Here is an 18,136-nt window from a genome sequence, read left to right as displayed (position 1 = left end):
GAGTAGAAGACTTGGGTACGTATGAGTCAATGCATAAGTCCTGATCAACGTTATGTTTCCATGGAATTGAACTGTATGATGGCAGTCATAACCTGAGTGCTAAATGGGACTAGTGGATGACAAACGTGACAGGATGGCACCCTCAGTTGGATTGGATCGGAGTCCTTGACGCTGAGAGGCACCCTCACAAATCCATTGTAGCCACCACTGCTTATTGTTACTCTGTGTGCAGTTTTGCTGTGCTTTTTTTACATTTTCTAATATTAATATTTAAATAAATAGATTTTTGATGAAAAGATTTACAGGAATATGCACATACTACCTCTAAAAGTGCTATAACCTTTTTAAAGAGTGATAAGTATATTATAGTGGCACAGATACCCCTTACCGTCATTTGAGGGCGGTTAGGCCTCACCCTACCTTACCGTCCGGTACCCCTTACCGCCCTCTAAAAGGGGCAGTTAGCCCTCCAACCATGTGCCCTCTCTTTATTCCCTCTCAGGGGTGGTTAGCTTAGCTTTTTATAAAAAATGACAAAAATACTAAAAGTTATGTAAGATAAAAATAAAAAAAACTAAAAAATATTTAAGTGAAGATAGAATAAATACATATAGGTGAAATGATAAAATCATACTTAATGTTAGATAGAATGTGTTCATGAGATGAGTATATAGAATTTAAACATTACTAATATCATGTATGCTACATCTAAGATACATACACGACTTAGGTAATAAATTAAAAATGATAGAACCACCTTGAATTCAACAAGTATAACAATTAGTAGTATAAACATTATGGACAAAATGACCCTTGAAGTTGTCTGTGACTTATCTCTCGGGCCATCCAATTGTAATCATATTCTGGGGATTTTAGTCTATGTGGTGCTGGTTGTAGCAAAAATGACCCTATTAGGTTATGATTATGCTTTTAGTGATTAATGATATTATAGATATTGGAACTAATATATTTGTCAAGAATATATGTTAGTAGATCTGATGGATGCAATACATCAAGAAGCCACTCAGCCGGGATAAAGTTTGATTAAATTGGAGAAGTTCCAGAGAAATTATTCTCACCGGATAGTTCGGATAGTCATACTGAATTGACAACACTCTCATAAACTACAACAATGATAGTATGATACACGTAGCATACAGCATATAAATGTCTTACGTGGAATACATTGGCAGTAACAAACTCAATGTTCTGCACTAGTTGAACCACTCTTCCCATGAGAGGCAACAATAACTCTTTTCTGAACTTTTGAAAAATAAAATGACTAAACCAAGCAACAACTTTCATAGAGAATCTCTGTCAAACACCAATGCTACAACTTTTCTAACTTTCACAGGGAATCCCATGCTCCAGCTCGCAGTCATGCCTATGTACTCAGTCCATGCACCAGCCACTATAAATAACCTCACCCTCAAGCATGGATAGACCACTCATTCATGAGCTCTCTCAACTACAATATTTTTCTCAGCACCACTAAACTCACTCAAAAAACATTAAAGGATTTTCATCCCCCAAGGGATCGAACCGTTGAGTTGCTTCTGTGATGATCCTTGTAGGATTCGCGAGTCCCAGAACATCTACTACACCTATGACAGATGCTTCTTCATGTGTGTCAACTACCAGTATGACCCGTCTCGATATGGACCGTGCGAGTACCCACTGGTATAGCGATATAGGTCACTCATATGACACTTTACATACGATTTCATGCATTGTCTTACTAATCTTCCCTCTTTTTTCATTTCTCCAGTTTCCTCCACCTATTTGTGACTTTATGGGATGCCTGGACATGGATCAAACTGAGGATCAGAAGCGGTGAGTTGGCATGAGCATAAAGTGAAGGAGACAATTCAAGCTTACGTACGTAGGGAGTATGAGTAACAACAAGAGAAACTTTAGCTCAAGCGTCAGGAGGAGTAGCGCGTGATGAAGGCAACGAAGGAGTGCGCCGCGGTTGAGGCACGCAAAGTAGAGAGGGAAAGGAAGCGGGAGAGGGCTTGTCGTGCTAAGGTGAGGGACCCTAATACCTTGTAAAAGGCCAGATATCTTAGGTGCACTCAGTATATAGCATCTATTGTAACTCGACATATTTTCATTTCCTAAGGTATTTTACGTGTAGAAGCGGAACATTATTAGGTTAGTCTTTACGCATACCATACATACCAACGTTTGTTGCCGTAATCTTTTTATGATTAGAATTCATTCATGCAGTGATGATAAACCCATGTCATATGTAATGTTTATCAGCATATGTAACTTATGTGTCAGGTTATATGATAATTTTGCTTCACAACTACTATTATTCGATAAATTAGATTTGTATCCTCCCAACATTACTTAAAAAAAATTAACTCACACACTTTTACATTAACTATACAAAGAAATATCGATAAAATGACATCGAATCAAAATTAAGGATAGAATGAATCACTCTGTAATGCCGTTTAGATAACTATTTGCATAACTATTATTTTTCGTCAAATAAATGTGCAATAATTTTGTTCGTTCAAAAGTTATATTAAAAAATTATACATATGTCTATTCTAATATATATTAATAAAGATGCCGTTCATTCACCAAGCGAGATGAAGGTCTCGTCTATTTAGCGGGCGAGATCAAATTCTCACCCACTAAACGGGTGAGATGTTTCTCTCTCTAGTTATGTAATGCACTGAATGTCGGACTATAAGTTCTCACCCGTTTAAGAGATAAGATCTTATTCTCTCGTTAAACGAGCGACGATAACCTATCTATACAATTTTTTCAAAAAGTCTTGTTTTGTGCCACACCCGGCTGGCTCGGCCGGACGTTCGGTGAGTGTTGGGGATCAATGTTCATGGGCGGCCGGGGTGCACTCTACGTACACGCGGCCTGATGCGAAGGAAAAACTGATTTGGAACCAGCCCGCCTGGCACGACAGGGCATGTCGCCTGCGACCGTGGCCCAGTGGACGGCGTGGTCCGGCGGCCACCGAACGAACGGCTAACAGCCGGAGTAGATAGGATCGGTTTCGGCGGATGGAGGTTAAGATGGCGGTGCACATGATGGCACGGGATTTCGAACGAATAAACGGAGTCGGGTGTGCGGTGCCGAGGAGTAGTGGGGCGATGGAGAGAGGCTTCAAGACACACGGCTGGTCAGTGGCCACTGGTGAATCCGTGATCAGCTCGTGCGGCGTGCGTTCGGCCCCGTCCCACTAGGGAGGTGACGAACAATGAGGCCAAGGAACCGGAGACGGCGTGTGTCAGGGTGGGAGGATTGGGACGCAGAGATCGCGCGACCGTCACTGGGCCTGTTTTTTTTAACGCAGAGATTGCAGGAGAGCTGCCCGTTACTGAGACTGGTTGCTTGCGTTGTTCGTTTAGCCTAGCTTAGTACTAACAAACAGTCTAACAGAACGAGCAGGAGTAAAGGGCTGCGCGATAGGACGACTGTAAGATACGAGTGGGGGGCATTGAGAAACTTCACGTTACATTTCGAGGCAGTGAAACTGCTGAGCGCCGAGTGTGTGCTGTGTAGGGCTAGTGTTGATTGGTGACGCCGTGTTGTGATGCTTCTGCGGTTCCTGGGTTCTGAGCACATCGCTGAGGATATCTGAACTCTGTGCAAATTGCACGTGGTCAAAAGATTCCCGATGAGGTAGGGTGCGCCCAGCTTTAGCTTTCATGAGACAGCGGCACAGCCGCGTATGTAAGTTGGTGGAAGCAATTTCACGTGCAACTTTGTCAGTCTAGCTCGTACATCGTCGATCTCACAAAGTCCGAAGATAATACGTGCTGATCACGGTTTCAAGGAGGCGGGTCGAGACTTCTCAGTTGAAATCGTTTTGTTCACAAGAGACGTTACCTCGGCATGTAAACGCGTTGAGTGTATTACTGTATTTGGTTTGGTGTCATAACTTACCCTACCAAAGTAACAAAAAATTGCCCATGCCTGCTGTACGTGGGTGTTGTTTAGCTCGCCATTGCATATTTGATTACCCTCTCACAAATCTTGCCGAAAAGTTGGCAAAAGCATGGGCACCAATTCCATCGACGAAAGATTGGTGAGTCCATAAATCCTTGAGCTCGTGCATGGGAGCTAATACTACGCAGTCGAATTGAACGAGGACAAGTTTGGATGCAAACCACACTTCGCTAAACTACCTATGTCAAAGTGTGGCATTCCACGCAGCCAACAATTTATTCACCGTAACTGTGATGTCACGGAATAACAACAATGAGATGGTGCGCATATGGCTAAGAAAATAGGGCGCGCCAAAACGGCTAACAAACCAGCCTTAAAAAGTCGAACTCGCTTGAATCACCACCCGAGGTTATTTTCGGTATTTAAAATTTTATTATATTAGTCCCTGAATCAGTCGCTATTAAATACAAGTCTTATAACACGTGATGCCACGATCATATAAAAAAGATAGTGTTGAAATAACTCTATTAAACTAGTAATACATAAAGTACTATGCTAAGACCTGCAAGAAACATAGTCAACGATATCAAAGGGCACAATATGGCCAGCACAGGGGACATGCTACTTCACAGGCAACTCAGGTGTGGACGCGACCAAGACTTATTCATCAGCCTCATTATCGTCATCGGTGAAGTCCAGATCTTATTTTGCAATCATAAACAAGAGTGAATACAAACGTACTCAACAAGTCTCAACTCTTATCTTACATCAAAAGGTATAAATACATACACACACTATTGACAAGGGTAAGACAATAAATTTAACTTTTATGAAAATCCGAGTTTACACATGCAAGGGTTCATTTTTATAAGATGAGTTTTGTAAAAACACTATAACATTAATATTAAATGAATGGGGTTTGGCCGGGATGAAAGTTCACCAGGGCCTAAGTTTTAATGTTGCTGGTCACTCCGTGCATAGTAACCCATGTCGGGCCTATTTTCAAAAACAGGCATACCCTGCCCGCTCACACTCTAAGAAAACACACACAACATATGCTAATTATTGTGATCGAACTATAGTTTGTCTGTGACCATGGACATGACTATTTAAATATTTTTACCTCAGCAAAGTGATACACTTTACCTACAAGTTGAGCTTAGTGATAAACTACCATCGTGGCAGTGCGGCTAAACAAAAATATTACCCACCACAGCATCATCACACTAGCTGCCTACGAGTGCTAACCAGGGGTTCCTGATCTATACTAGGGCTCTAACCGAATCGACAACCCTACACTTGCTTGTGTTTGCTCTATGATCTCCTGTTGCACTCCTACCTTCGAACGTCTAGTGGACTAGCTGGTGGGGTTTAGACTAAATCCTGCCACACACAGGATTGAGTGGTTGTACGATGAAGACTTGGTAAGATATCACACCAACTCGGTCATTAATTGAACCAATGCAAACATCTCTACACTAAACTTGCCACACAAGCAACACTTAAACTCCCAAAGTATTTCTTTGGAACCCTGATGTGCCCAGCTCTAACATGCTCTCTGTTATTATTAGCCATCCGGTAACCCTTCCCATCTCGATAACTCATATGACACCAAAACACCAAGTTTCACACATTTCACAAAACTAAACATGATTATGTATGAAATAACCGTAAAGTACGCAACCCTAAGCATAGTAGTATCAAGGTGTTCGTATTAGCATAGTAAAAATTGCCGAGACGACTGTCCTAGAGTTACTAAGGTTATAAGTCAAAAGTAATCTGATGGGCTACTCTAAAATAGGACATAAAATCTAGGTTCAATATGATCAACAAGGGAAATAAATTGAGACTTGCCTCCGATGAAGTCCTCAAAGGGGTCCTACTCGAAGTCTTGCGTTCCCGGCTCCTCCTCAAACTCTCCGGTCTCTAAAATATGGGCACACAAACAACACAAACACACAAATAAATACATACTAATTTGAAACAAATATAAAACTTATGGGAAAGAATACTATTTGAAGTTAGATGACTATCGGTGAAAGAATCTTCAAAATTGGAGTTGAAACGGAGGAGATATAGGCTTTGGAAGTTGGTCAGCAGAAGAAATTCGAGAAAAAGGAGGAATATTCCCTGGAATATTCTCTGAAAAGGATTTTCAAGAAAAAAAAGGTTATTGTGTTGTGGGTTGGGTTCATGGACTTGTGGATCGGAGGAACTCCAATTTATGGTATACGATGGACCAGGGGCGTGGACATGCTGACTGGGCTAAAGGGGTGGGGCCGATGCTGAGGTGGTGCTAATGTGGGGGCACATGTCGGCACAGGGGTGAGTGGTCGTCGGGGAGGCGCTGGGATGGCGACGTCAGGGAGCCCATGGCGGGGGCTTGTCGCCGCCGGCTCTCGTTCTTGTATCGGACTGAGAGAGGGTCCAACATCATGGGTACGACACGATAGAGCTAGTGGCTGGCATATCGTCAACGGGCTGCGACCAGTACAGAGCCAATCGCTCGCCAGGGTTGGGAGCGACGGCAACCAATAGGGAAACACGTGGAGAGGCATTTTGGCTTGGGTTTTTGGGCGTTGTGAGTGTACACAGGGTGTAGGAAGCGATCTCCATGCTCGATTTGACCGGTGAGGCATCAATGACGGCCGACTACGGAGACAGAGGTCAATGGCCATGGTGGCTTAGTTGCAGAGGGGCGAGGGAGGCGGAGTAAGGTCAGTTGAAGCTCTTCGCGAGCCTAATTGGCTAGTGGTAGCCTCTGGTGAATCAACGACAGTGTCCGTCGGAGGGGAAAACAGTGAGTGAGTGAGTGAGTGAGTGAGTGAGAGAGTGTGTGTGAGAGAGAGAAGCTTGCCTTAACGGGCTCGGCGAGTGGCATGAGCTGCGGTGGAGCAAGCGGGCGGCTTTTATAGCTGGGCGGAGGGGGCAACAATGCCGACGGTGGGGTCCAGTGATGGTACTCGTGCGCGGTGCGGCGTGCATGGCTCGTCAACGGTGATAGGAGGTGGCGGTGTAGCTGCTTTCCTTGCATGCTTGCGCCAGCGAGGCTATCGGGCAGTCGTCAAGCACGACGCCAGAGGGGAAAAGGAGCGGCGACTCGTCACCAGTGCGAGGTGACATTGTGCACGCGTGCAAGCACAGAGAGAGCGGCGGAATGGGAGCAAGGCATGTGGTTAGTGGTGACCTACCATTGCTCATACATCTCTCAGTCCGCGTGGCATTATGTGCTCGTCTCCGGCTCCTGTGCACGGCGACCTCACAGAGAGGGGAGGGGAGACAGGGCGACGGAGGCAGCACATCAATTTGTCATGGTGGCAGCAGTTAGGCAGGCAGGGTCCAACTGTGGCGAGCTCTGGCACGTGCGAGCTGTGGGAGCGAGAGGAAGGAGGAGGAGGAAGGGTGACGGGCCAGTTGGCGTGAGCGGGCCACGAAGAAAGAGTGAAAGGGAGAGGAAGGAAGAGATGGGTCGGACCGCGGGAAGATGGGTCGAGGGAGTGGTGGTGGATCAGAATGATCCCAAGGATGACCCTAAGGAGGGGGAGAGGGAGAAAAGATTTTAAAAAATGGTTTGGATTGATTTCTTTGAAAATAATTCTTTTATCCAAACTTGCTGAAATTTGTGATGCTACACCTTAGCGAATAAAACAGTGTTAAATCGTTTTGCTTCACCACTGATTCCCATCATTCCATGCATGCATGGAGGGACCAAGTGAACAGTCTTTCTGATTCATTTTTCTTTGACCACTGTGCCATATGCTACGAAGTACGAGCTACGGAGTATATATCCACGTTCATCTCATCTCCCTCCGTTTCTCCTACCTGCCTACGCCCCGAAGCCTCATTTGTTCCTTCATCTCTTCTCCTACGTGTCTACATCCCATAGCCATGCCATAGGTGAAGGCCAAGGACCAACCAGGAAGTGAGAGGTCTGCTCGATTGCAGAACAATGCTTTTTTTAAAGAAATTGAGAACAATGCTAGGGGCGCAATGCTGGTCAGTCATCAGTACCCCGTGAGTACATGCTCGGCCCGGCCGGCCTGTGCCTTGAGAGGAGTGTACAATTGTCCATGTTCATGTCCATGTCCATGCCCGTGGTGGAGCAGATAGACATGCTGGCTCTCTGATGACTGCGTCAGTGAGATGCATGGCGAGCCGACATAACCCATGTTCGCGCACACGAACTGTAAAGTGTCTGTGACTCCGAGCCAGAGGGCGTACCGCGTACGTGCATTTGACTGAGAAACTAATCAAAGTTAAGAGTAGGAGCCAGTCAAATTGCACTGTGCGTCCCGGGCACCTGGCGGACTGCCGGACTCCCTGTCCCTGGCCTGGCATCATATGTAGTGGGTGTACTACTCTTTTTTTTTTTTTTGAATACACTTGCATGTTCGTGCGCAGGGAGGCAGGGAGCCAGAAAAAGCCTGGGGAGCACCTGCGTCGGTTTAGAGTGCTTGCACTTGCGCGTGCATGTGGATTCCCTTCACATTTTGCACGGATCCAATGATCGATCGATCAAATACACTGTTTTCATTTGTTCATTACTGGATAAATCTAGCTAAGAAAATGTCATTTTGTTTTTTAATAATGGAATAAAAATATTATTCGTCCCCAACAACTACACAATCATTCAATATTACAAAGTCTTAGCCATATGTTAAAGGTACGTAGCCTGATCAAAACAAACGATCACCAAACTAACATAAGGTAAAAAAAAAGTCATCAAGCTTCAATCTTGGTCTTAAACAGTTAACCAAGCATGCACTATTTAAGAAACCACCATTAGTGATACTGTATTAATGACAGCCGACCAAAACACGTCACTAATACACTATTAATAACGGTTCTAGTGGTGGCGTGTCATAATGTATGGTTCGGATTGTGACCCGTCTAAGACCCATCACTAATAAGGGGTCATTAATGACGATATGAGAACAACCTGTTATTAAAGATAATAGTGACAGGTTATCTCAAAGTCCGTCATTATGATAAAGTCATTAGTGATGAGTAGAGAGGACACGCATCATTAAATGTAGTCTCGGGCGACTAAACTCATCAATGATGGGATACGAAGACACCCGTCACTAATGATCTATGTATATAAAATAGATCTAGAAACACTAGCCCCAGATTTTGGTTAAGTCCGAAGACGCCTGTTGCCCCGTCCTCCTTCACACCCGCCACCCGCTCCTCCTCAGTCGTCACTCCTCCTCCCCTCATTTTCCCCATGGTATGGGCTTGTTCCCCTCTAACTTCCTCATCTTTTGGGGATTGCCATGGTAAGGGCAGTGCTGTGGTGGTGTTACAGTGAGGAGAGAAGGCCGAGAGGTGTTGTGGTGAAGGAAGTGGAAGGAGATCATCAATTGGGTCACTGTTCAGTTGGTTGTCGCTATGATTTCTTTATTTCCAGCGATTTCCCCCTTATGCAACTGAGGTTAGGGTTTAGCACCATCTTTCCCCCCTATTGTAGTAGCTCATAAAGCATCGACTGAGAGGTTAGGGAATCCGTTGCCATGTGTTTCCGGTGTTTCTACGCGCTATCGTTTGGAGAAATTTAGCGTGTTTGCGCTATCAAAATGATTTTTCGTGCAAAAGTGATCAACTAGAAAGTTGTAGCTAACTCTGAAACCTAGCTTCTGTTTAAAGCATAATTTTTGGATGTGTAGTTTGAGAGTAATATATGTTGGATGCCTGCTGTGTTGTTGTGTCAGGTTTTTGTAGACAGCCCTGTTGGAGGCCTTTAGTGATGGGTGTCTTATTGAATACCGTTATTAATGATTATTTTTAGTGATGGACGTCTGTGCACAATAGTCATTAATGATGGTCTTTTGTGACGGACGTGTGTACACAATAGTCACTAATGATAACATATTAGTGACATATATTGTAGTTATCCGTCACTAAAAATCATCATTAGTGATGGACAATAGACCCCACAAGTTATAGGAGACATACGTTAGTGATGAGTCTCAACTTTGACCCATCACTAATTATCACCATTAGTGATTAATGTGTCATCATTAATAATGTGTTAGGAGTAACCGGTATAGGATCCGTCACTATTAACGGTTATCACATATCACTAATGTGCTTTTTTAAAATAGATATTTGCATCACCACTGTAGCCAAAGAACGTGTAGCCGTATGCATCAAAGTCCGGTCCTACTCCTTGCAATAATGGCCACAAAGCGGATTTATTATGTCCCCTGAAGATTATATATGCATCCAGATTGCTTTCCTACTGGGAAGAGAGTTTTTAATCCTAGTAGGAGTGGAATTTCTACTTGCGAGGGAAAGACAACCTATGGTTATAGAGCCCTGTATAACCATAAAAGTGGGATGCCATATAAACAAGAAAACTAACACAAGGCCTGATCCAACTCTTTACCACAAATTTTTGTATAGAGCAAGAATCTAAGTATCTAAATGATCAAGAGGGTTGTGTGAGAGAGCGATAATATCTGAATTTTTAATATTATTTTTTATAGGAATTTCAAAAATATTGCACGAATTCAAAAATTACAAAAATAACCTACTATCGTGAGATGGTTCCGCAAAAATCAATTTCTACAAGTTAGAACCACGAATATATATATATATATATATATATATATATATATATATATATATATATATATATATATATTCGCGGCTCGATTTAGCAAAATTTAATTTTCACGGTTTGGTAGGACGAAATTCTTTTCACACCTTGAGACCACGAAATTACAATATTTGTCGCGGGACCGAAATGCGAAAACCAGTTCACGGAATGGGCGTGCAAAAAATAGTTTTCACTGTAACATTATTTGTTTAACCTTCTCAGTGTAACATTTGTGCTACCTCTTTTGCAGGCATGGAGCCCTCGTACAAGCTTCTGAACCGTTCATTGGACCAGCATCACCATGGCTTCTTACAGGCCACGCGTGGCCCAACGAACGTTCCTGTGCTGGCAATTCGTGCACCTTTGAGGGCTTGGCGACTTCATCCACAGTGGTTCAGCAGGTTTACACGTAGTTCAATTTGTCATCAACTCATTAAATCTTTTATCTTAGATAATCAACTCATGTATTGTAGGTTGGCCCGAGCAGGACTTCTTCATGTTGCACGAATGATTCAGGCCACAGATGAGGACACAAGTCTGCATCAGGTGGTTAAAGGTGACAAGGGCGAGGGTGACGGTAACGACAGCTAGATGGAGTGGTTATGGCGATTCCCGTTAGACCGTTCCCTTATTTCGGCTTTGGTGGACCGATAGAGGCTGGAGACACACACGTTTCACATGCCATTTACGGAGATGATAATCATACTATAGGATGTCTCCATGCTCACTGGGTTACCGATTTCTGGTGAAGCGATCTATCTCTCAGTCAGTCCATCTAGTTGACAGTAAGACTTGTTCGAGAGGTTATGAGGAGTTGTACCTGACCCATACAATGGTTGCATCTTGCCTATTCCAGTGGATCAGAAGCACAATCCCAAGAAGTAGTTGTTGGAGCAGTTCAAGGTTAGTAATATTTTTTTGTTGATTCATTAATTTCATATTGCAAGTTGTTTGTTCATTTATTATCTGGATGAGAAGCCTCCATTTTTCCACCAACCTAGTAAATATTTTCTTGCACCCGATAATCTGTCTTTCTATAAGGCATGCTTTATTTAACGATGGAGTACTACATGCCATTGTAACTTGTCGTAGATTATGTAGGAATAGTATACAGGTCGGTGCATGTTATCTTATGTATTGTAGCCACAGATAAGCATCGGATGCTTATGATGAGCCTTATATGTAATGTAATTTCCTTTCATCAATTAAATGGTCGTAATTTATCATTCTACCAATAAGTATTTTCTAAGTCCAATACTTTCATAGAATTCTCTGATTTCCATGCAGTGCAGAGGCAATAATAACTTATTGCTGAACTTTTGCAGAATGATATAACCACACAAAGCAACAGCTTTCACAGGTAATCTCTGTCAAGCATCAATACCATAATTTTTTTTAATCTTTCATAGGGAATCCCTACGAAAGTGTCCTTGGTATAGTACTCCCATGCTACAGCCTCCAAGCATGCCTATGCACTCGGTCCATACACTAACCCATAACCACCATAAATAATCCCACCCTAAACCATAGATACGTCATTCCTTGCCCAACTCTCTTAACTCCAATGTCTTCGTCAGCTCCACCAAGTCCACCAAAAAAACATTGGGGGAATTTCATCCCCCAGGGAGTCGAACCACCGATGTGTTTCTCTGACGACCCTTATAGACTTTGCGAGTCACAGGATATCTCATACACCAATAACAGATGTTTCTTCATATATGGCAACTACCAGTACGACCCGCGTCGACATAAACCGTATGATTACCCACCGATATAGTGATATAGATCACTCACATGGCACTTTTCTTACGATTTTATGCACTATCTTACTAATCTCTCATCTTGTTTTATTTATCTAGTCAGATCCACCTATCTGTGACTTCATATAATGGCTAGATATGGTGCAAAATGAGCACCAAAAGAAGTGTGTTGACATGGAGATGCGATAGAGGTGAGAAGCTTACGAATGCCGTGAGTACAAGCAACATCAGGAAGAATTACCGATGAAACGGTAAGAGGAGGAGTACATTAGGAATGCCGCAAAGAAGTGCGCTACAGCTCAAGCATGCGAAGCAGAGAGGTAAAGAAAGCAGAAGAAGGCTCGCCACACTAATGCGGAGGGCCCCGATGCTCTGAGGAAAGGCAAATATCCTAGGTGCACTCAGTAGAGAACATCTATTGTAACTCTGATACTTTCAATTCCTAAGGCATGTTAGATTTAGCATCGGTATGATATTAGGTTAATCTTTAGACGTAACATATATGATAATATTTGTTGTCGTCGTCGTCGTCTCTGTATGGTTAGGACCCATTCGCGCTACGACGAAAACCCTAATTCTAATGTAATATTAATCAGCGTACGTAACCTTCGTATCAGGTTTTATGATAACTATGGTTCAAAACTACTAGTGTTTGAAAAATGATTTTTCCCACACTCTCAAGGTTAATACACTAAAAAAATTACTCACTCAATTTTACATTTAATAAAAAAGGATTGTCAACAAATTTATATCAAACAAAAAATTAAGAAAAAATGAAACACTCCGTGATACATTCTGACAACTATTTACATAACAAACATTTTTCGCCGAACTAGTCCAAGGAATTCAAACTATTTTTTCCATGCATAAAAAATCAAACTATTTTACAAATTTTTGGTATTAGAAATAAGATAAAAAAAGCCAAAAGAAATAGATTTTCAAATATTCAGCGCAAAAATTTATTTTTCAAATTTCATTGTGAAAAAGCAACCGACCTACGAAAATAAAATATTTGCGGGACTAAACTCCTTCCTCTTCCTCCTCTGCCTCTCCCACCTTCCTCTCCCTCTCTTTTCTCTTCTATCCCAATCGACCACACTGTCTCGCCCGAATGCCCAGGAGGGAGAGGAGAGGAGTGAACAGAAGTAGAATAAAGGCAAGGAGCGCATGGGTGAACAGTGAAACTCAGTTTTTGCACGCCTGTCCCGCAAAAATATATATTTTCGCGGTTCCAACTTGCAAAAATTGATTTTCATGAAACCTTCTTGCGACAGACGATTATTTTTGTAAGTTTTTGAATTCGTATAATATTTTTGAAATTCCCATAAAAATAATTTTAGAAACATTCGATAATCCCTTATACTCTTTTGGAGTTGTACTTTAAAAAATTGAAAGCCATAATGTGGACGATCATGAGTTGTACTTAAAAAATTATCGGGTAGCTTTGCAAAATCTTGTCCTCTTGTCATTGTTGTTTCATCGCCGCCGTTATTTAGGTTCTTCTATGGGCTTCATCTACCTCGTTCTCGGTACGGTCTACACTTATACCGTAATCACAACACATTATATATCTGGATCCGGGGCTCTCTTGCGCATAATTAAACAGGTATCAAGAGTCTGACATGTCAAGTGTTCGAAAGAAGAGAAGGGGGAGGGGTACAAACACATTTCCCGTAGCACTCACTAGCTCGCAGCTACTACCTGCAGGCTCAGAGAAACGAAAAACATTGAAGAATTTGAGACGTGCACCGTGACATATGCACGTACGGTGCGACAGGACTACACGCGCGGGTGTCCTATTATAGGCTCGCCGAGTCTCCTTTTTTATGTACCAGCACGTAATAGGGGCGCAGAAGCTAGACTATCAAACCGCGATGGAGACGCAACTCTCTACAGGACAAGTCGTTTCACGTCGTAGCTCGCTCGCTCGCTTGGCGGATTCCACAAACAAGGCAGCATAAATGCACGCAGATACAGTACGTCCCAAGGAAATGAGTTAGGATTTGTCAAGTCAACCGGATGCGCGCGTCCGGTGGAGCGATGCAAGCGACAGTGCTCGCTATATAACGAGCTCCGTCGACGCACGGCGAGCCAAGGCACAAGACCCAGAAGTGGAAGCAAGCACCGCATGCATGGATCCCAACGACGCCTTCTCGGCGGCGCACCCGTTCCGGTGGGACCTCGGGCCGGCGGCGCACGCCGCGCCTCCACCGCCGCTGCCGCCTGCGCCCCTGGTGAACGCGCCGAGGGAGCTGGAGGAGCTGGTGGCCGGGTACGGCGTGCGCCCATCGACGGTGGCGCGGATCTCGGAGCTCGGGTTCACGGCGAGCACGCTCCTAGGCATGACGGAGCGCGAGCTCGACGACATGATGGCCGCGCTCGCGGGGCTGTTCCGCTGGGACGTGCTTCTTGGCGAGCGGTTCGGCCTCCGCGCCGCGCTGCGCGCCGAGCGCGGCCGTGTCATGTCCCTCGGCGGTCGCTTCCAGACTGGGAGCACCCTCGACGCCGTCTCACAGGAAGGTATGTATACTTGTTCAGTTCTGAGTTTTGCCTGTGATGTGATCATGCATGCATGCATGCGAACAGTATGCATGCGTGGGGCTTGAGTTGTGTGCTCGCCTGTGATGCCCGTTATTCTTATGCATTAATTCATTACAAGCAGTGCTGTCAGACGAGCAGGACGCGGCGGCCAGCGGCGGCATGGCCGACGACGAGGCGGGCAGGAGGGTGGTGGCCGGCAAGAAACAGGCGAAGAAAGGGAACGCGACGAGGAAGGGCAAGAACACGGGGAGGAAGAAGGAGCTGAGGTCACTGGACGAGCTGGAGGACGAGAACGAGGACGGCGGCGGCGGGTCGGAGTCGACGGAGTCTTCGGCGGGCGGCGGCGGGGAGAGGCAGCGGGAGCACCCGTTCGTGGTGACGGAGCCCGGCGAGGTGGCGAGGGCCAAGAAGAACGGGCTGGACTACCTGTTCCATCTGTACGAGCAGTGCCGCGTCTTCCTGATCCAGGTGCAGTCCATTGCTAAGCTGGGCGGCCACAAGTCCCCAACCAAGGTACACGTAATTTACCACCATTACGTTAGATTAGAGATGGGACTTGGCCGTGTCATTTCTGAACCGCTCATGGCACGGTCTAAAGCACACCACATCACGTCAAGAAATATTTTGGATAAGACTGTCACAGCATGAACAAGAAGTTTTTGCCGTGTCTAGGATTTTGACACGGTGAATATATTGGTACAATATGAAAAGGATATGATATAATCTATATAATTATTTTCTTTAATCTTTTTATATAAAATATGAGATATTAAGGATATGTTTGTTTGGTGAGAGATAAGAGAGAGATGTGTGAGATAATAACGGATAAATATCTAAACATTATTAGATGATACATAATAGGACTATGTCTGAATCCGTACGGTGCGATAATAGCACGATATGCCAAAAGTCATTTTTTGATCTTTCTAATAGATTAATCGTTTCTAACAAACATGGTATAATCTGACACTGCAAGTCTATCTTACGTTAGATATAACGACATGTTAATGCGTAAGCCTGCTTCATGCATCTATCATTCCATATGCATTTATGAAGTTAGGATACAACTGTCAGTTCGACGTGACAACTGAACACTAGCTTTGTGTAGATCACTGAGAGTTCATTGCTAATACTATTTTTTACGTTTACTTATCATCAATAATTTATTATAACAATTTTGATAGTATGTTTTCAAAAAAAAATATGAATACTTAAAGGATACAATATTAACGAAGTATATTTTACGACAAATCTAATAATATAAAGTTTTAGATATCTATAAATTTTTTTATTAAAAATGTATAATTATTTTTGCTACAGGAACTATTGATGACAAATAAATAAAAACAGGGATAGTACTACTAGTACCCTGTATTTCTTTCCAACCTCATGAACCGTATGATGCATAAAGAATGTTATAATAGACAAAACATGTGTAGATAAGTGACATTTCAATGGTACTGCTACCCTCAGTTTTTCTGAGTGTTATACTTGAATTGTAATAAGCAAAATGTGTGTACTCGATCAGCTCTTAGCCGAACTTGCATTCACACGAAGCTCTGAAACTTTTGTTTAGGAATAAGGGACTGTTGGGTTTTTTTTTGCTAATTTCACCATATATTGCTATCTAGATTAGTCTTCTCATATTTTCGTGGTAAGAAAATTAATTAACTAACTTTAGATAAGCTTTGTCAAAATATTGTATCTATCACAAGTGAGTTAAAAGGTTAAAAAGTTAGACAAACTAGAATAATAACATCAACCAAATATTGCCTAACAAAACTGATAGCACATTTGGTTTTTTACCATACTATGCCACATATTTTGCCAAATTTTGTATAAGGTGTGACCAACAATTTGTTAGCCATGCCTTACGTAAGGATTGACTAAAGCATGGTTCTACAACAGGTGGATCTAAAGTTAAAAAATTATAGCACATCAGAATTATGAGTTATGACAGCGGCCAAACAGTTGCTATAGAAAAGCACAACAGGCCAAACAGTTGCTATAGAAAAGTAGGTAAAATTTGGCAAACTGCAGTAGCCATCCAAACACGTCATACGATTGCTTAAGTTTATACGTGGCAAATATAGTGCAATTCAAACCAGCTCTAAGCTTTATTATTATTATTTTGAAGACTATAAGCTCAAAAAGAAATGATCACTCATATACAATCTAGTGACGTGCGAAGGGCGTTCTGCTTTACTTGGGGAAAGCGGCCGGGCCTATCATATAGATGGGATTGTAGAAAGACCACGTATTTTCATTCGAACGTGTGATATAACCAAAGCAAAATCAACGGGAGTAGTGGTAGTATATCCTAGATTTTTCGTGCATAACTCAGTAGTACTGTAATACAAGTACAAAACTGGGAAAGAGCGTGGACGTGTCAGTTATCGGTAGGCTGGCAAAGCCTGCGCTCCTTGTGTTGTCTTGTCCGGCCCTAGCGTCAGGTAGCTAGGCATGCAAGACATGGACGCCCTCTCGGAGTCCGTCGCCCTATGCGCTTCAAGCCAAGAGTTCCGCACGTACGAGCCATGTGAGCTCGCATCGCCGGGCTCCGCCTGCCACCGTGGCGCAGTGGCGTCGGAGACGGTGCAGTGAAATGAATGCACGGCCTGGCAGGATTCCAGGGTGATTGGATATGATGGCATCTGGACCGGACGGACGCATCGATGCGCTCCTGCCTCCGCGCCAGTCGCGAGCTTGTTCGATCCGTGAGCTGCGCACTGCGCGACATGACGGGAAACTAGCAGACGAGCAGCACAGAATCGCTGGAGAAATGTGGCGAGACGTGTGAATTTCTGTGGTGCGCGCGTGCAGGTGACGAACCAGGTGTTCCGGTACGCGAAGAAGTGCGGCGCGAGCTACATCAACAAGCCCAAGATGCGGCACTACGTGCACTGCTACGCGCTGCATTGCCTGGACGAGGAGGCCTCCAACGCGCTGCGCCGGGCGTACAAGGCCCGGGGCGAGAACGTGGGCGCCTGGAGGCAGGCGTGCTACGCGCCGCTCGTCGAGATCGCCGCGCGCCACGGGTTCGACATCGACGCCGTCTTCGCCGCGCACCCGAGCCTCGCCATCTGGTACGTGCCCACGAGGCTCCGCCAGCTCTGCCACCAGGCGCGAGGCAGCCACGCCGCCGTGGGCATCCCGCCGCCCACGATGTTCTAGCTGCACCGGCGTGGTGCGCGCCGCCGGCGTACGCCTCACGACTTCATGTGTTATCGGCCGTGCTTCCTTAGGCAGTTTGATGGTCTCGTCGATAGTCAAATAGTGCTTTCTGATGTTGTCACTTCATGTCTTAGTA

The 18,136-nt window shown here is 44.1% G+C and overlaps 1 protein-coding gene across 1 annotated transcript; it reads left to right on the top strand.

The window, feature by feature from the left end:
- Positions 1-14,172: 14,172 nt before the first annotated feature.
- LOC133923645 (probable transcription factor FL) lies at positions 14,173-18,000 on the top strand. The gene is made up of 3 exons (XM_062368928.1): positions 14,173-14,805; positions 14,948-15,339; positions 17,650-18,000. The coding sequence occupies exons 1-3, from the start codon at positions 14,418-14,420 to the stop codon at positions 17,998-18,000; spliced, it is 1,131 nt and encodes a 376-aa protein (XP_062224912.1). The 5' UTR covers positions 14,173-14,417.
- Positions 18,001-18,136: the final 136 nt, after the last annotated feature.

Source organism: Phragmites australis, chromosome 7 (assembly GCF_958298935.1).
Source record: "Phragmites australis chromosome 7, lpPhrAust1.1, whole genome shotgun sequence".
Taxonomy (NCBI): domain Eukaryota; kingdom Viridiplantae; phylum Streptophyta; class Magnoliopsida; order Poales; family Poaceae; genus Phragmites; species Phragmites australis.
This window is presented reverse-complemented; position numbering and strand designations above follow the sequence as displayed.

Excerpts from the sequence above, each read along its gene's own strand:
- LOC133923645 (XM_062368928.1), top strand. The coding sequence starts at position 14,418 with ATGGATCCCAACGACGCCTTCTCGGCGGCGCACCCGTTCCGGTGGGAC. Across the intron at positions 14,806-14,947 it reads CGACGCCGTCTCACAGGAAG|TGCTGTCAGACGAGCAGGAC; the intron begins GTATGTATACTT and ends CATTACAAGCAG. Across the intron at positions 15,340-17,649 it reads GCCACAAGTCCCCAACCAAG|GTGACGAACCAGGTGTTCCG; the intron begins GTACACGTAATT and ends GCGCGCGTGCAG.